The sequence below is a fragment of the Bombina bombina genome, chromosome 1, assembly GCF_027579735.1.
Source record: "Bombina bombina isolate aBomBom1 chromosome 1, aBomBom1.pri, whole genome shotgun sequence".
Classification (NCBI taxonomy): Eukaryota; Metazoa; Chordata; class Amphibia; order Anura; family Bombinatoridae; genus Bombina; species Bombina bombina.
In genome coordinates, this window is record NC_069499.1 from 345,258,037 (window position 1) to 345,277,834 (window position 19,798).

The following is a 19,798-nucleotide window of genomic DNA, read 5'->3' on the forward strand; positions in this document are numbered from 1 at the left end:
TCGTCATGGTTTAAAACCTATCATACTCAGAACATTTCCTATATCACCCCCAAATAATTCTGCTATTTCTATATAAAATGGTGGCTCAGTTGTCGGAGACCGGGATAATGGGGCTTATCTAGTTTATCTCTCCCCAGATTTATATAGCAGACTAAAGATAATGGTGTTATGAGTAAACCTTTACTTTCTAGCTTCTACTGTGAGCTTAGTATCCTATCTAGGGGCACTAACGTTAATGGTCTACCAGACTTTTATTACTTAACTACCTATATATATGGTCATCTATTGTTCCATACCCATATTTTATGCATTCTATTCTATCTTGTGACCTGATTGTACTGATGCCCTTCTTTAGCAAAATCTTTATGAGTTGGAAGCAGGAGAAACACTATGTCCGTCTGCCTATTTATTATAGGTTTATACTAATTTATATTATGTTTTCAACGGTGGGTCACTTGATATCAGTGGGTCATTAGGTGCAATGGTTATAAGACTTAGACTTTATACAACTCATTAGGTTATACATTAAACTATACATCATATGGTTGCTGCTTATCTACACTCCATACATACTATTACACTCTTAGGGGTGCTCTAACTAAGGACAGCATGCTACTTACACTTAGTACTCAGATTTAATGATTTCCCAGTAAGTCTCTTATATTTAAGTATTTGAATTAGGTTTGAATCCCATTGAGTAACATGACTAACTTATCAGACTATGGCATTAGATTCCCTATATTTCAGATTTCACTATAAATTAGGTGTCCATGCTACTTCTTTATTAGAAAGCCTTATACAGCAGTCTCCAATTCTTTTACCTGGCAGGTGTTTGTGTTTTCAAAACCTAGTAATAAAATATTGAAAATGAGGTTCGCAAGTTGAGACCCATTAGTGGTTGCTTCCCATCAAAGATACCCTCTTTCATTGTTACCACCCCTTAGGCATCTGAAGTCCAAGAGTGACCTCCTGAATCCTTTTTACAGAGTTTATAAGCAGATTGGCATCCTTCATTGATGATAAGCACCATATTTACCATTGGAATTCTAAAATGCAACGCTAAATGCTCTAGTGTAATTTTGTTTTTATGTTAATTAATGAGGAGTATGTAAAGTCTTTGAACTGTTTTGCAATTACTTATTTTCCGTTTTGTTTACCTATTGTATATTTTTTGTATGCCTGAACTCAAACCTCAATAAAAAAACAAAAAAAAATGTGAATGAAACATTAATTTTAAATTAAAGGGACATAAAAAAGACCCACTTAAAAAGAGTTGAGGACTAATATAATAAAAATAAGATTAACAGAGTTATACATACCAAAATCTCACGACCATGAGACACCTTGAGCAGTACCGGCAAACGATCAGTACCGATAAAATCATGTCTGCCAACAATAGGGGAAAAAAGGGATAAAGTAAATAGTTAATTGAATTATTTAATTATGTATAGGATAACATTAAAATTAAAGCGACAGTCAAGTTACAATTAAACTTTCATGATTCAGATAGTGCATGCAATTTTAAACAACTTTCCAATTTACTTTTATCATCAAATTTGTTAGTCTTTGTTGAAAGCTAAACCTAGGTATGCTCATATGCTGATATCCAAGCCCTTGAAGGCTGCCTCTTATCACAGTGAATTTTGACAGTTTTTCACAGCTAAACAACGCTAGTTCATGTGTGCCATATAGAGAGCATTGTGCTCCCTATCGTGGGGTTATGAGTCAGCACTGATTGGCTAAAATGCAAGTCTGTCAAAAGAACTGAAATAAAGGGGGTAGTCTGCAGAGGCTTAGATACAAGGTAATTACAGAAGTAAAAAGTATATTAATATAACCATCTTAATTATGCAAAACTGGGGGATGGTTAAAAATAGTTATACATTTCATTATATTTCATATTCATTATACAATTTTAAATAAGTTTACAATATACTTCTATTAACTAATCTGCTTTGTTCTCTTGATATACTTTATGGAAAAGCATAGCTAGGTAGGCTTAGGAGCAGCAATGCACTACTGGGAGCAAATTCCTGATTGGTGGCTGCACATATATGCCCCTTGTTATTAGCTCACCACGTAACTAGAAACCACAGGGCCCAGGTGCAAGAATCTAAGAAGCCCCCCCCCCCCCAAAAAAAAGTGAATTTGATACATATCTTTTTTTTTTTTTTTTTTTAACATTTAACACAGAAAAAATGTGAATCAGATTACATATCTATTACTGTATATAGTGACACTGTTTAACCCACCAGTACTGTATAGTGAGTCAGTGACACAGTCTGTAATCTGCCGGTGAGATGGCTGGCCTGACCCTACCTGCACCAGTACTTTATAAAGTCACCACAGTAGTCTGTGACATAGTCCAGCCCCCCCATACTGTATATAGTGGTACTGTATAGTGAAACTGTTTACCCCCTCCCCCCATGCTGTAGTAACAAGGTCTGTAATTTGCTGGTTCCACAAACATACACACACACATACATGCATAAATACACACACAGTCACATACAGACACACACACACACACACACAAACACCAATGGGTAAAACAGAAAGACTAACCCCTGTAGTCAGAGACACTAGTGAAGCATCATGTCACACTCACATGATATCAGTGCAAGCAGTGGCAGATCAAAGTTTTTCATTAAAAATAAAAAATATTTTTTTTTTTAAGCTTGGCCCCCTTGGGGCAATTGCGACATCTGCACCCCCTGTAGTTTCGCCCCTGGCTCACCAGATATGCTCAGCTATCTCCCAGGAGTGCACTGCTATTTATTTAACAAAGGATACCAAGAGAATAAAGCAAATCTGATAATAGAAATAAATTGGAAAGTTGTTTAAAATTGCAAGTTCTATCTGAATCATATATATATATATACTGTATATACAGATGGTTTGCCTCTGTGGAGTTCCCACCTGTACAAAAGCCGAACAGTTTGCTGCTGGCCGGGGTTTAAAACCCCAGATTTGGGGCTGACAACAAACAGTTTATTGTCTTGGATCCTCATCTGATGAACTTCACTCTGATCAAACTCCCAGGTTTCAGCCCAGAATTCCAGCTCAATCTGCTGATCTGCTGGAAATAAGAAGTCCCTGCAGAATAACATGGTTTATGTTAGATAGGTACTACCTCACAGGTAAGTAGGTAACGGTAAACCAAATGACAAGATAAAATAACATATTTTGTATTACAGCTGACAAATCCTAAAATTAGCTCCAATTCAAAAAAGCTACAGCGCTGAAGCAATAAAAACTGTGCAGAAGCTTTATATTGTCACATAATAAAAAAACAAATAACTACTAGACTAACAGTTGAGAGACTACAGTAAGCACATAGCTGACATTAGATAGGGACTGATGATAAAGTTAAGGCCAGTTTTTATAATATTTTACATTTATTTGTTGGCCTTTGTCGGCTGTCTTTGCTAAATTGCAGGATGGGCATAAATTACAGTTTTTAAATGTTGATCTTGATCTTTTGAGTGGCTTCTCTATGTTTTATAACAAATGGCAAATCCTGAAATCTGAAGGACTGATATAGCCTGTGTTGTGCTTAACTCCCAAGGTTTCCTTCTTCGGGTCCCCTGGGCGATAGAAAAAAATGATCTGCATTGTGTAAACTGTTGATTACATTACTGAAGCTAAGTATATGTATGTTTATCCTTCAATCTAATAATGCTTTTTAATTGTATATTGATTTCTTAGCAAATCATGTTCTTTTGGATTGAGAGGTGGGATAAGTAAAAAGAATCACATTATCACTTAGAAAACATAAATATGCTTACCTAATCATTTATTTTCCATCGTGGGGAGGAGAGTCCACTGCTTCATTCATCACTTGTGGGAATTTAGAACCTGGCCACCAGGAGGAAGCAAAGACACCCCAGCCAAAGGCTTAAATACCTCCCCCACTTCCCTCATCCCCCAGTCATTCTGCCAAAGGAACAGTAAGAGAAATATCAGGGTATAAATGGTGCCTGATAAACAAAAAATAAATTTAGGTCCGCCCACAGGCGGGTGCAGTGGACTCTCCTCCCCACGATGGAAAGGAAATTGTCAGGTAAGCATAATTTATCATTTTCATCAAAAGGGGAGGAGAGTCCACTGCTTCCTTCATCACTTGTGGGAATAAATACCCAAGCTCTGGAGCTCTGGAGGACACTGAATGAAGAAAACGGGAGGGTCCCTATACTGAGGGCACCATAACCTGCAGAACCTTTCTCCCAATAGCTGCTTCTGACGAAGTAAAAACGTAAAATTTGTACAATTTTGCAAAAGTATGTAAGGATGACCAGGTTGCCGCCTTACAAATCTGCTCCGTAGAAGCCTCATTCTTAAAGGCCCAAGAAGAGGCCACAGCTCTAGTTGAGTGAGCCGTAATCCTCTGAGGAGGCTTGGGTCCAGCTGTCTCATAAACCAGATGGATCATACTACGCAAACCAAAAAGATAGAGAAGTTGAAGAGGCCCTATGCCCCATGCGACTTCAAGAATACACAGCAAACAAGGACGATGTCTGTCTGAACTCCTTTGTGGGTTGAAGATAAAACTTTAAGGCCCGAACCACATCCAGATTATGAAGTAACCTCTCCTTCGAGGACGACGGGTTAGGACACAAGGAAGGAACCACTATTTCCTGGTTAATGTTATGACTCAACACTACCTTGGGAAGAAATCCAAAACCAATTCGCAGAACTGCCTTGTCAGCATGAAAAACCAAGTATGGAGGCTCAAATTGTAATTCCGCCAACTCAGAGACTCTGCGTGCCGATGCAATAGCCAATAACAACAGGACCTTCCATGAGAGAATCTTAATGTCCAGGGCATGCATAGGCTTAAACGGAGCCCTCTGCAAGACCTTAAGCACCAAGTTTAAGCTCCAGGGAGGAGCCGGATTTCTGAAAACCAGTCTAATCCTAACCAGAGACTGAACAAAGGACTGAATGTCAGGAAGCTCCGCAAGCTTCTTATGCAACAGTACTGATAAAGCCGAGATCAGTCCCCTTAGGGAACTAGTGGCAAGACCCTTATCCAGACCATCCCGGAGAAAGGCCAAAATACTGGATACCTTGACCTTATGCCATGGGTATCCCCGTTCCTCACATCAGGACAAGTAGGTCCTCCACACCTTGTGGTAGATGCGTCTAGTGACCGGCTTCCTGGCCTGGACGAGTGTTGATCACTCTCTCCGAAAAACCTCTCTTGGCTAAGACTAGGCGTTCAATCTCCACGCAGTAAGCCTCAGAGAATTGAGGTTTTGAAGTAGAAAAGGACCTTGAACTAGCAGATCCTTGTGACAAGGTAACTTCCACTGCGGATATGATGACATCGCCACTAGATCCGCACACCACGGCATCCGCGGCCACGACGGAGCAATCAGATTAGCCGAGGCTTGCTCCTGCTTGATGCAGTCCACTATCCGAGGTAGAAGAGGCAACGGTGGAAAAATGTAGATTAGGTTGAAGTCCCAGGGTACCGCCAAGGCGTCTATCAGTTCCGCCTGGGGATCCCTGGATCGCGACCAGTATCTGGGCAGCTTGCAATTGAGTCTGGACGCCATGAGATCTATTTCTGGTGTCCCCCATCTGCTGCAGATCTCCGCAAACATCACGGGGTGGAGAGACCATTCCCCTGGATGAAACGTCTGTCTGCTCAGAAAATCCGCTTCCCAGTTGTCCACACCCAGAATGTGGATCGCTGAGAGCGAACAATTTTGAGTCTCTGCCCATTCTAGAATCTGAGATACTTCCCTCATTGGGAGCTTCTTCCCCCCCCCCCCTGGTGGTTTATGTAAGTCACTGAGGTGATGTTGTCCGATTGGAATCTGATGAATTGGGACGACCCCAGAGGGGGCCAAACCTTTAGAGCGTTGAATATCGCTCGAAGATCCAGAATATTTATAGGTAGGCTCGATTCCTCTCGAGTCCATCTATCTTGTGCCTTTCTGGCACCCCAAACGGCTCCCCATCCTGATAGACTCGCATCCGTGGTTACAATCTCCCAGGATGGTCTCAGGAAGGAAGTTTCCTGGGACAACTGGCCCGGTCGGATCCACCAAGACAGGGACTCCCTTACCGGTCTGTCCAGAGATATCTGTTGGGACAAATCTAAATGATCGCCGTTCCATTGTCTCAACATGCACACCTGCAGAGGTCTGAAATGAAACCTGGAGAATGGAATGACATCTATGATGGATACCATGAGCCCGATTACCGCCATAGACCTGGCCACAGATGTCCTGTTGGATGCAAGCTTGCAACGTCTCTGGTCTGTCAGATATATCTTCATCGCAGAAGAATCTAGTATCGTACCCAGGAACTCCACCCTGTTGCTGGGGACCAATGAACTCTTTCCTTCATTTATCTTTCACCTGTGGGATCGAAGTAGAAGGAGGATACCTCTCGAGTGATCCTCCGCCAGACTGTAGGATGGAGCCTGGACCAGGATATCATCCAGATACGGAGCCACTGCAATCCCTCTGGCTCTCGCTACTGCAAGAAGAGCTCCCAGAACCTTTGTAAAGACTCTTGGGGCTGTCGACACACAAACTGGAAGTGCTGGTCCAGGAAGGCGAACCTTAGAAATTTGAAGTGATCCTTGTGGATTGGAACATGAAGGTAAGCATCCTTCAGGTCTATAGTCATCATTAATTGACCCTCTTGAACCAGAGGCAAAATTGACCTGATCGTCTCCATCTCCACGAAAGGACTGACAAAAACTTGTTTAGGGCCTTTAGGTCCAGAATTGGATTACCCAGAGAGATGAAAGATCCCTCACACATCCCAGGAAGGTGTCTCTCTTCTCTGGTTTGAAGAGATGTTTGACAGGAGGAACCTGCCTCTGGGTGGATACGATTTGAAACCTATCCTGTACCCTTGGGCAACGACCTCCAGGACCCAAAGGTCTTTAACGTCTCCCCTCCAGGCCCCCACAAAAAGAGATAGTCTGCCCCCTACCTGGTCCAAGGACAGGTTGGGGGCCGCCCCTTCATGCCGACTTTGACTTCTTATTCTGCTTGGACTTATTCCAAGAGTTTGTTGGCATCCAAGATCCCTTGGATTGCTCAGATTTTGCAGAAGGCTGCTGGCGCTGAGACTTGTCTGCACAAAGGGACGAAAAGTAGATCCCTTAGGTTTGGCTTTCTTATCCTGAGGTAAGAAGGCGCCCTTGCCACCCGTAACTGTAGATATGATAGGTTCCAGGCCCAGGCCAAACAAAACCTTCCCTTTGAATGGTATGGAAAGCAAGCGAGACTTATATGTCATGTCAGCAGACCACGATTTTAGCCACAGAGCCCTGCGAGCTAAAACAGAAAACCCTGACGTCTTAGCATTCAGGCGAATAATCTGCATGTAAGCATCACAAATGAATGAATCCGCTACCCTTAAGGCTTTAATTCAATCCAAAATCTCCTCAAGGGGGGTCTTCACCTCGACCATTACTGATAGTGCGTCACACCAATATGTAGCTGCACCAGCCACCGCAGCAACAACCGCCGCCGGTTGGAAAACGAACCCCGTCAGTTTGAACATCTTCCGCAACATGGACTTCATCTCAAGCGGAATGGTCGTTCTCTTAGCGAGCGTGGAGCTAGCACCATACACCTTAGGGACGGTTCCCCACAGTTCAAGCTGAGCGTCCGGAACGGGGGAAAGTTTCTTAAAAGAAGACGAGGGAGAAAAGGGCGAAACCTAGTTTCTCCCATTTATTTTTAATAATGTTCGCCATTTTGATAGAAACCGGAAAGGCCTGGGGCACTACCCTGTCCTCGTAAACCCTATCCAGTTTAAGAATTGAAGGTTTCGGTTCCGGAAACTGCGGTGTAGCAAGCACTTCCTTCAGCAGGAAACGCAAATGCTCCATCTTAAATTTGAAATCTGGAATCTGGTTCCTCTGTGGACGGAGGCCTAGAAGTAGCCGATTTCGACTCAGAAGCAACATCCTCAGATAAGTCAGAATTGTCCTCTTCCATGGATAATCTGTCTGAGATATCCAGCAGAGTCGAAGACCCCTGAGACGGATAGCAGTGCCGTACCTTCCGCTTGCGCTTAGTAGGATGAGGCATCGCATTTATTTAGAAACCGCCGTCTGCAATTGATCGGCGAAGTCTGGAGGCCAAATGCCCTGGGGAGATGCTTGTAGGGAACGCACCTCGCGGGACGGAGAACCCTCAGAGGTGGACGGCTCAGTTGTACTAAATACTTTATTGTTTTTAGAAGTAGTAATATTGTCATAACATGTGGAACAGAGCTGTAACGGTGGTTCCACCGGAACCTCCTCACAATATACACAGTTAGTAGTTTTAGATAAGGAAGGAGTATCCTCCAACATATCAGAGTCCTCCATAGCTTGCGCCTTTATTACGGACTTGATTATAGATTAAATGGCACCTTTATATCCCAATGGCCGAGGCACTCACCACCTCCTCTGACCCGGACTACAAGAAACAGCTTTCATCTCCTTCAAACACAGGTCGAGAAAGAGGAAGTTACTGAGGCTACACCCGGTCACATGGAGTGCCATGCAGGACCGCGATAGAAGACGCGCAAAAAAACCCTCCTCAATCTCTCTTTAACTGTTCCATATTGATAAAACCTCATCTCCACAAGTGCAGCAAAAAACACAAACATTATTATGTATATTAAAATCCCCCCTTGTTCCATAACCCCCTTCCAACGGTAATACCCTAGATTCTATACAGATAAAAGGAGTCACACTGTGACCCTGTCTTCTTACGTTATCACATATATATATAATGAAACGATCTTACCAGAATCAACTCTGTGGAACAGGAACACGGCCCTTCAAGTGTGACAGGTTAGTAGTATTGTCGCTCCTGACATGGACTTGAGAGAAGGCAGGCGGCGAAACTCGTCAACGGGGATTGCTTAAGGAGCTGTTAATATGAGTTCGGATGGTTTCGCTTGTGACACTTCTCTGCCAACCTCCTGTGACGAAAGGCAAAGAATGAGTGGGGGATGAGGGTGTCTTTGCCTCCTCTTGGTGACCAGGTTGTAAATTCCCACAAGTGATTAATGAAGCAGTGGACTCTCCTCCTCTTTAGATGGAAATAAATATTTATTTTGTCCCATTACCCCAATATCCACAATTTATGCATGACTCTTACACACTTACCATTTTACAGGTAAAACACCATTGTTTTCTAGTAAAAGAACAGCCACAAACGGTTCTGAACCAACAGGCGCAGCCCCAAAGTTGAAATCAAGTAGCACTGGGGTATTAACTGAAGGACAATAGCGTGTGCTGTGCATAAAACAGAAATATTAATAGTTAGTATTTCAAGCAAGGGACACCAGGTGAATTTAGTATAACAAATTCATAACAAAAGAATGTTGTTTATATGCTACTGTGTATTATCTTTATTCATCACATTACATTAAAACTGTTTAAGGTATCATTTAGAATGAGAGACCTTAGGATTGTTTGGGATAATCTTTTCAATCTTACATTTTCCCTGAATAGCAATTTGCTTTTTAATGGTAAAGTATACCATTTAGTTGTACTGCACACCAGGGTGTATTGATAAGAAGAGGTGGAAATACTGCATTTAGAAAGGCATATTAAGCAGACAATGATTCAGCACTAATGGGTTAACTAAAAGCCACCACTTGGAGAAAAGCAAAAAAAAAAAAAATCAAACACAAACTTGAACTGGAAGCTCTCCTCCCTCTGCAAACTTCCATCTCCCTACAGGATTTATGTTTAGTCAGCGGAAGTGAAGCAGGAAAGGGAGAGCCACGGCAAGGAAGCTGAGGGTCTGTCGTTAAAGGGATATGAAAACCAATTTTCATGATTCAGATAGAGCATGCACTTTTAAGCATCTTTCTAATTTACTCCTGTTATCAATTTTTCTTTGTTATCTTGTTATCTTTATTTGAAAAAGCAGGAATGTAAGCTTAGGAGCCGTCCCATTTTTGGTTTAGCACCTGGGTAACGCTTAATGGCTACATTTAGCCACCAAAAATAATATATGAAATGAGGATAATCCAGCACCGGTTTCAAACCCCAAGATAGAGGGTACTCCTTTGGAGTGACTGCCACACTCCCAGCAATAGAGTATGAAAAAGAAAAATAAGGGTAACTCCTCTTGTAAAAATCCCAAAATATTTTTATTAGACAGGATCAGACACAGAACACCACAACGTTTCGGGGTCAGTACCCCTTAGTCATGTGATAACAAACATACACACCACACCTGTTTAAATAGGCTGGGCCAGGTAATTGTTTCATCATATTAACTCTTTCAATTCTTTATAATGACAATGGCCCATTAGTATTAATGCTATACTGACCCCTACTGGTCAAGGGTGGCGTGACATGCAAAATTAAAATAAACTTGAAATATAAGGAAGCCTCAAGAAAATATTTACATGTTTACATTATTCAATTAGACTAATATACAGACATAAAAGAAATTGCAACATGTTATAAAATGTATGTTTCACATTATATTTCATTCTGCAAAGCTGGAGAAGATCAATAACTTCCAAAATCAAAATTAGATTGAATCAAATAACAAGAAGGGACTGTCCCTTTTATTTTTTAAAGGTAGAAACACTATCTCAAATTAAAAAGATGTCTATATATAAAGAGGAACAGAGAGTGATAACTCATTGAACCTCAAAAGGACTGTCCCTTTTAATTGCTAAAAATGGCTCTATCTTAAATAAAAGGATGTCTATATATAGAGAGGAGCAGAGAGTGAGAACTCATTGAACCTCAAGATGAAAAGTTTTTGGCATATAAATATACATGCTATACATCCTATACATCCATGTAAAGAAGGGCAAGTAGGGCATCAATAGAAAATAGACCAGTCAATTTCACGGTTCATTCCCTTCGGTTCCAAGGTATCCAACTTAAAAATCCAATAGGATTCCCGTTGTTTCAGTAACAGAGACCTTTTACCGCCCCGTCTTGGAGTCTTAACGTGGTCGATAACTTGGAAGCGAAGTTGGCTCACATGATGCCCAGCTTGCAAAAAGTGATATGCTACTGGGGCAGTTAATACCTTGCACCTGATATTACTTTTATGCTCCGTGATGCGGTCCCCTACCCGTCTAGTGGACTCGCCCACATAGGCGCGCCCACACGGACACTTTATCAGATAGATTACAAAGTTAGTATTGCAGGTATAATAATCCTTGAATTTGAATTTATACCCGGTTTGAGGATGTACAAAATGTGGACTTTTGATTATGGAGCTACAGTTAATACAGCTCAAACAGGGAAAACAGCCCAAATTCTTTTTAGTGATGTATCCTTGTTGGGGTGATCTGCCAGAGCCCACATCAGCTTTAACAAGTGAATCTTTCAGACTTTTATTCCGTTTGTATGCTGGCATTGGGCAATGGCAGAACTCCTCAAAATTGGGTATACAGTTTTGTAGAATTGGCCAGTGTTTGCGAATTATTCGAGTGATTTGCTGACTTTGTCTGCAATAGCCAGAGACAAAAAACAATCTCTTTTCCTTATCATGATGAGGTTTGGTTTTGAATAGCGTGTCTCTATCAATTGCAGCCACTGTCTGTATAGTGTCATGTACCAATTTCGTGGGATAGCCTCTTTGAATAAATTTGTCCCCCATCTCAGATAGTCTAATCATGGATTTATCAGGATCATCTACAATCCTTTTGACACGAAGCATTTGGCTTCGTGGAAGTGATTTTACAAGGGGTAATGGATGAGCACTGTCATAATGAAGAAGGCTATTTCTGTCAGTTACTTTTCTAAATATGTCAGTTGTGAAACCCATACCTTGTTTGGTCACAGTGACATCTAAGAAGTCAATACTAAATTCACTCCACACAAGTTTAAACTGTATATTGTTAGTAGAAAGATTTAAATCAGTTACAAATGATTCCAGGGCCCCAACGTCACCCAGCCAAAGCCCAAAAATATCATCAATGTAGCGCCACCAAGTGGCGCCACACCGACGGTATTCCGGGTGTTCAAAAACAAATTTCTCCTCAAAAAGATTCATAAAAATGTTGGCATAATTGGGGGCGACGTTGGAGCCCATGGCTGTTCCCTGTTGTTGCATGTAAAACTGATCCTCAAATAGGAAGTAGTTGTTGTACAAGATAATTTCCAGCAATTGCAGAATGAAAGAAATCTCAGGGATAGAGTATAGACCACTTGAGTGTAAGGCACTGCTTACAGCTCCGACCCCACCAGCATGTGATATAGATGTATAAAGGCTGGTGACGTCAAGGCTGAAGAGTATCGCCTTGTCTGTGGGTAATGTGAGATCATGAATTTTAGCCAAAAAGTCATTGGTGTCCTTTAAAAAAGTGCATTACTGCTCCACCATTGGTCTCAAAATTTTATCAAGATAAATGGCTATATTAGAAAAAATTGAATTGGTACCTGCCACAATGGGGCGACCAGGTGGAGCAGTCATGGACTTATGGATCTTGGGGAGGATATACATCACAGGAGTGAAAGGGTCCTTTACCTGTAAAAACTGATTAGTTTTTTTATCAATGATATTCAACCTCAAAGCAGTGTCAATCACCATCTTTATCTCTTGTTTTAATATAAAAACAGGGTTGTATGAGATAGTACTATATACAGACCGATCACTGAGCCGACGGTGAATTTCCTGCTTATAATCAGACTTATTAAGAACAACGGTAGCACCGCCCTTATCAGCCGGCTTCAAAATGATGTTGTTGTTCTTCCTAAGGCTGCTCAAAGCTTGATAATCTCTTTTAGAAAAATTACCCTTCTGTACATGTCCCTTTAATTTCTGTTTATGCATATGTTGCTGCAATTTACTTAAATCTGACAAAACCAATTGCTCAAACGTTTCTATGCCATGGTGAGTGTGCTGTGGATAAAACACACTTTTATTTCTCAAGCCCAAATCACCTATTTTAAGTGAATGATTAAATACAGGATTAACAGTATTATGAGCAGTGACAGGAGTTGCAACATCATTAGATACAAAAGTGGCATTCAATTTCTCTCCCCCCAGTCCAGAATATACCCCCTGGGGCTTAGTATGCCAATACTTTAACCTGATGTTTCTAAAGAAACGAAAAATGTCCTTATAGGTTTCAAAGACATTACAGTCACTTGAAGGACAAAAAGATAAACCCCTCTGTAATATTGCTGCTTCATTAGTGTCCAAGTTGTAATTAGAACAGTTAATCACTATGTCTTGCGAGCCCTCGTAGTTCTTACCGCTTGAGCCTTTGTCACCTGCTTTGTTTTCTTGTTGGTGGCGCTACATCGATGATATTTTTGGGCTTTGGCTGGGTGACGTTGGGGCCCTGGAATCATTTGTAACTGATTTAAATCTTTCTACTAACAATATACAGTTTAAACTTGTGTGGAGTGAATTTAGTATTGACTTCTTAGATGTCACTGTGACCAAACAAGGTATGGGTTTCACAACTGACATATTTAGAAAAGTAACTGACAGAAATAGCCTTCTTCATTATGACAGTGCTCATCCATTACCCCTTGTAAAATCACTTCCACGAAGCCAAATGCTTCGTGTCAAAAGGATTGTAGATGATCCTGATAAATCCATGATTAGACTATCTGAGATGGGGGACAAATTTATTCAAAGAGGCTATCCCACGAAATTGGTACATGACACTATACAGACAGTGGCTGCAATTGATAGAGACACGCTATTCAAAACCAAACCTCATCATGATAAGGAAAAGAGATTGGTTTTTGTCTCTGGCTATTGCAGACAAAGTCAGCAAATCACTCGAATAATTCGCAAACACTGGCCAATTCTACAAAACTGTATACCCAATGTTGAGGAGTTCTGCCATTGCCCAATGCCAGCATACAAACGGAATAAAAGTCTGAAAGATTCACTTGTTAAAGCTGATGTGGGCTCTGGCAGATCACCCCAACAAGGATACATCACTAAAAAGAATTTGGGCTGTTTTCCCTGTTTGAGCTGTATTAACTGTAGCTCCATAATCAAAAGTCCACATTTTGTACATCCTCAAACCGGGTATAAATTCAAATTCAAGGATTATTATACCTGCAATACTAACTTTGTAATCTATCTGATAAAGTGTCCGTGTGGGCGCGCCTATGTGGGCGAGTCCACTAGACGGGTAGGGGACTGCATCACGGAGCATAAAAGTAATATCAGGTGCAAGGTATTAACTGCCCCAGTAGCATATCACTTTTTGCAAGCTGGGCATCATGTGAGCCAACTTCGCTTCCAAGTTATCGACCACGTTAAGACTCCAAGACGGGGCGGTAACAGGTTTCTGTTACTGAAACAACGGGAATCCTATTGGATTTTTAAGTTGGATACCTTGGAACCGAAGGGAATGAACCGTGAAATTGACTGGTCTATTTTCTATTGATGCCCTACTTGCCCTTCTTTACATGGATGTATAGGATGTATAGCATGTATATTTATATGCCAAAAACTTTTCATCTTGAGGTTCAATGAGTTCTCACTCTCTGCTCCTCTCTATATATAGACATCCTTTTATTTAAGATAGAGCCATTTTTAGCAATTAAAAGGGACAGTCCTTTTGAGGTTCAATGAGTTATCACTCTCTGTTCCTCTTTATATATAGACATCTTTTTAATTTGAGATAGTGTTTCTACCTTTAAAAAATAAAAGGGACAGTCCCTTCTTGTTATTTGATTCAATCTAATTTTGATTTTGGAAGTTATTGATCTTCTCCAGCTTTGCAGAATGAAATATAATGTGAAACATACATTTTATAACATGTTGCAATTTCTTTTATGTCTGTATATTAGTCTAATTGAATAATGTAAACATGTAAATATTTTCTTGAGGCTTCCTTATATTTCAAGTTTATTTTAATTTTGCATGTCACGCCACCCTTGACCAGTAGGGGTCAGTATAGCATTAATACTAATGGGCCATTGTCATTATAAAGAATTGAAAGAGTTAATATGATTAAAACAATTACCTGGCCCAGCCTATTTAAACAGGTGTGGTGTGTATGTTTGTTATCACATGACTAAGGGGTACTGACCCCGAAACGTTGTGGTGTTCTGTGTCTGATCCTGTCTAATAAAAATATTTTGGGATTTTTACAAGAGGAGTTACCCTTATTTTTCTTTTTCATACATTTAGCCACCAATCAGCAAGCGCTACCCAGGTTCTGAACCAAAAATGGGCCGGCTCCTAAGCTTACATTCCTGCTTTTTAAAAAAAAGATACCAAGAGAACGCAGAAAAAAATGATAATAGGAGTAAATTAGAAAGTTGCTTAAAATTGCATGCTCTATCTGAATCATGAAAGAAAAAAAAATTGGGTTTCATATCCCTTTAAGAGCAAGAAGAAAGGGACATAAAATCTTATCTACACAACAGTAAGGCCAAAGAGAGAACTTATACCTCTAATAAAACATGATAAAAGTAGAATAACTTGTTCCCAGCTGGGGAAGAGTACAAGCACATGTATATAAACTAGGTTCAGTAAAACAACCAATCATGCTATATAATGAAATGGTGGTAGACCCATGGTGCCCCTAACCCTCACAGTGCAATGGGTAGAAGTGCAAATTTGTATAAATAGCAGGAAGCATCTTTTAAATTAGACCCATACTTCATGGGAAACATTATGTTTAGGTTGTGTGGAATTGAATCATGGTTTCTGTTGTCCTTGTTTCATTTTTAAAAATGGAAAGTAAATAAAGTAGTGAGAAAAGAGAGCAAAAGTGTAAAAATTTCCCTGGAAGGCTAAAGGCAATATTACTACATGAAAAGAAAGGATAATGCAAACATTTTTAATGAAAAAAAAATGTAATGGATGCTGCAGATCATTAATTGAGCCCTTGTCTGAATTATCTTCTGGTCAGACACCTAAAAGAGACCACAATGCATTGGGGCTGCCTGAGATGTCCTGACATGAAGAGGAGAACCATTGTGGTTACTATAAAGTCACAAAACATACTACTTGAGCAGGGGATTGTAACAAACTTCTTGTATCCCAGAATGGGAAACAAATAATTTATGCTTACCTGATAAATTTATTTCTCTTGTAGTGTATACAGTCCACGGATCATCCATTACTTATGGGATATTCTCCTTCCCAACAGGAAGTTGCAAGAGGATCACCCACAGCAGAGCTGCTATATAGCTCCTCCCCTAACTGCCATATCCAGTCATTCGACCGAAACAAACAGAGAAAGGAGAAACCATAGGGTGCAGTGGTGACTGTAGTTTAATTAAATTTTAGACCTGCCTTAAAATGACAGGGCGGGCCGTGGACTGGATACACTACAAGAGAAATAAATTTATCAGGTAAGCATAAATTATGTTTTCTCTTGTTAAGTGTATCCAGTCCACGGATCATCCATTACTTATGGGATACCAATACCAAAGCTAAAGTACACGGATGAAGGGAGGGACAAGGCAGGGATTAAGCGGAAGGAACCACTGCCTGAAGAACCTTTCTTCCAAAAACAGCCTCCGAAGAAGCAAAAGTATCAAATTTGTAAAATTTTGAAAAAGTGTGAAGCGAAGACCAAGTCGCGGCCTTGCAAATCTGTTCAACAGAGGCCTCATTTTTAAAGGCCCAGGTGGAAGCCACAGCTCTAGTAGAATGAGCTGTAATTCTTTCAGGGGGCTGCTGTCCAGCAGTCTCATAGGCTAGGCGTATAATACTCCGAAGCCAAAAGGAAAGAGAGTTTGCCGAAGCTTTTTGACCTCTCCTCTGTCCAGAATAAACGACAAACAGGGAAGATGTTTGACGAAAATCTTTAGTAGCTTGAAAGTAAAACTTCAAGGCACGGACTACGTCCAGATTATGTAAAAGACTTCCTTCTTTGAAGAAGGATTAGGACACAATGATGGAACAACAATCTCTTGATTGATATTCTTGTTAGAAACCACCTTAGGTAAAAACCCAGGTTTGGTACGCAGAACTACCTTATCTGCATGAAAAATCAGATAAGGAGAATCACATCGTAAGGCAGATAGCTCAGAGACTCTCCGAGGCGAGGAAATAGCCATCAAAAACAGAACTTTCCAAGATAAAAGCTTAATATCAATGGAATGAAGGGGTTCAAACGGAACTCCTTGAAGAACTTTAAGAACCAAGTTTAAGCTCCATGGGGGAGCAACAGGTTTAAACACAGGCTTAATTCTAACCAAAGCCTGACAAAATGCCTGGACGTCTGGAACTTCTGCCAGACGCTTGTGCAAAAGAATAGACAGAGCAGAAATCTGTCCCTTTAAGGAACTAGCTGATAATCCTTTGTCCAAACCCTCTTGGAGAAAGGGCAATATCCTAGGAATCCTAACCTTACTCCATGAGTAATTCTTGGATTCACACCAATAAAGATATGTACGCCATATCTTGTGATAGATTTTCCTGGTAACAGGCTTTCGTGCCTGTATTAAGGTATCAATGACTGACTCGGAGAAGCCACGCTTTGATAGAATCATGCGTTCAATCTCCATGCAGTCAGTCTCAGAGAAATTAGATTTGGATGATTGAAAGGACCTTGTATTAGAAGGTCCTGTCTTAGAGGCAGAGTCCATGGTGGAAAGGATGACATGTCCACTAGGTCTGCATACCAGGTCCTGCGTGGCCACGCAGGCGCTATTAGAATCACTGATGCTCTCTCCTGTTTGATTTTGGCAATCAGTCGAGGGAGCAGAGGAAACAGTGTAAACACATAAGCCAGGTTGAAGAACCAAGGCGCTGCTAGAGCATCTATCAGCGTCGCTTCTGGGTCCCTGGACCTGGATCCGTAACAAGGAAGCTTGGCGTTCTGGTGAGACGCCATGAGATCCAACTCTGGTTTGCCCCAACGATGAATCAACTGAGCAAACACCTCCGGATGGAGTTCCCACTCCCCCGGGTGAAAAGTCTGACGACTTAGAAAATCCGCCTCCCAGTTCTCCACGCCTGGGATATGGATTGCTGACAGGTGGCAAGAGTGAGTCTCTGCCCAGCGAATTATTTTTGAGACTTCTAACATCGCTAGGGAACTCCTGGTTCCCCCTTGATGGTTGATGTAAGCCACAGTCGTAATATTGTCCGACTGAAATTTGATGAACCTCAGTGTTGCTAACTGAGGCCAAGCCAGAAGAGCATTGAATATTGCTCTTAACTCCAGAATATTTATTGGAAGGAGTTTCTCCTCCTGAGTCCACGATCCCTGTGCCTTCAGGGAGTTCCAGACTGCACCCCAACCTAGAAGGCTGGCATCTGTTGTTACAATTGTCCAATCTGGCCTGTGAAAGGTCATACCCTCGGACAGGTGGACCCGAGACAACCACCAGAGAAGAGAATCTCTGGTCTCTTGATCCAGATTTAGCAGAGGGGACAAATCTGTGTAATCCCCATTCCACTGACTTAGCATGCATAATTGCAGCGGTCTGAGATGTAGGCGCGCAAATGGCACTATGTCCATTGCCGCTACCATTAAGCCGATCACCTCCATACACTGAGCCACCGAAGGGCGCGGAATGGAATGAAGAATACGGCAAGCATTTAGAAGCTTTGATAACCTGGACTCCGTCAGGTAAATTTTCATCTCTACAGAATCTATAAGAGTCCCTAAGAAGGAGACTCTTGTGAGTGGGGATAGAGAACTCTTTTCCTCGTTCACTTTCCACCCGTGCGATCTCAGAAATGCCAGAACCATCTCTGTATGAGACTTGGCAATTTGAAAGCTTGACGCCTTTATCAGGATGTCGTCTAGATACGGAGCCACCGCTATGCCTCACGGTCTTAGAACTGCCAGAAGTGAGCCCAGAAGCTTCGTAAAGATTCTAGGGGCTGTAGCCAACCCGAAGGGAAGAGCTACAAATTGGTAATGGCTGTCTAGAAAGGCAAACCTTAGGAACCGATGATCTTTGTGAATCGGTACGTGAAGGTAGGCATCCTTTAAGTCCACTGTGGTCATGTACTGACCCTCTTGGATCATGGGTAGGATGGTCCGAATAGTTTCCATTTTGAAAGATGGAACTCTGAGGAATTTGTTTAAGATCTTTAGATCCAAAATTGGTCTGAAGGTTCCCTCTTTTTTGGGAACCACAAACAGATTTGAATAAAAACCCTGTCCTTGTTCCGTCAGCAGAACTGGATGGATCACTCCCATTACTAGGAAGTCTTGCACACAGCGTAGGAATGCCTCTTTCTTTATCTGATTTGCAGATAACCTTGAAAGATGAAATCTCCCTTGTGGAGGGGAAGCTTTGAAGTCCAGAAGATATCCCTGAGATATGATCTCCAACGCCCAGGGATCCTGAACATCTCTTGCCCACGCCTGGGCGAAGAGAAAAAGTCTGCCCCCTACTAGATCCGTCGCCGGATAGGGGGGCGTTCCTTAATGCTGTCTTAGAGGCAGCAGCAGGCTTTCTGGCCTGCTTGCCTTAGTTCCAGGACTGGTTAGGTTTCCAGGCCTGCTTAGATTGAGCAAAAGTTCCCTCTTGTCTTGAAGCGGAGGAAGTTGATGCTGCACCTGCCTTGGAATTTCGAAAGGCACAAAAATTAGACTGTTTGGCCTTTGATTTGGCCCTGTCCTGAGGAAGGGTATGACCCTTACCTCCAGTTATGTCAGCAATAATTTCTTTCAAACCAGGCCCGAATAAGGTCTGCCCCTTGAAAGGAATGTTGAGTAATTTAGACTTTGAAGTCACCTCAGCTGACCAGGATTTGAGCCATAGCGCCCTACGCGCCTGGATGGCGAATCCGGAATTCTTAGCCGTTAGTTTAGTCAAATGAACAATGGCATCAGAAACAAATGAGTTAGCTAGCTTAAGAGTTCTAAGCTTGTCAACAATTTCAGTCAATGGAGC

At 41.6% G+C, this 19,798-nt stretch overlaps 1 protein-coding gene across 1 annotated transcript in view; it reads right to left on the minus strand.

Moving 5' to 3' along the window:
• Positions 1-19,798, minus strand: part of CFAP65 (cilia and flagella associated protein 65) — a 384,606-nt gene that overhangs the window by 187,903 nt on the left and 176,905 nt on the right. The window contains exons 19-21 of the mRNA XM_053698151.1: positions 9,137-9,265; positions 2,920-3,096; positions 1,320-1,386 (exon numbers count right to left, since the gene is read on the minus strand). Coding sequence (XP_053554126.1) covers positions 1,320-1,386; positions 2,920-3,096; positions 9,137-9,265 — 373 coding nt within the window. The remainder of the gene's footprint in view (positions 1-1,319; positions 1,387-2,919; positions 3,097-9,136; positions 9,266-19,798) is intronic.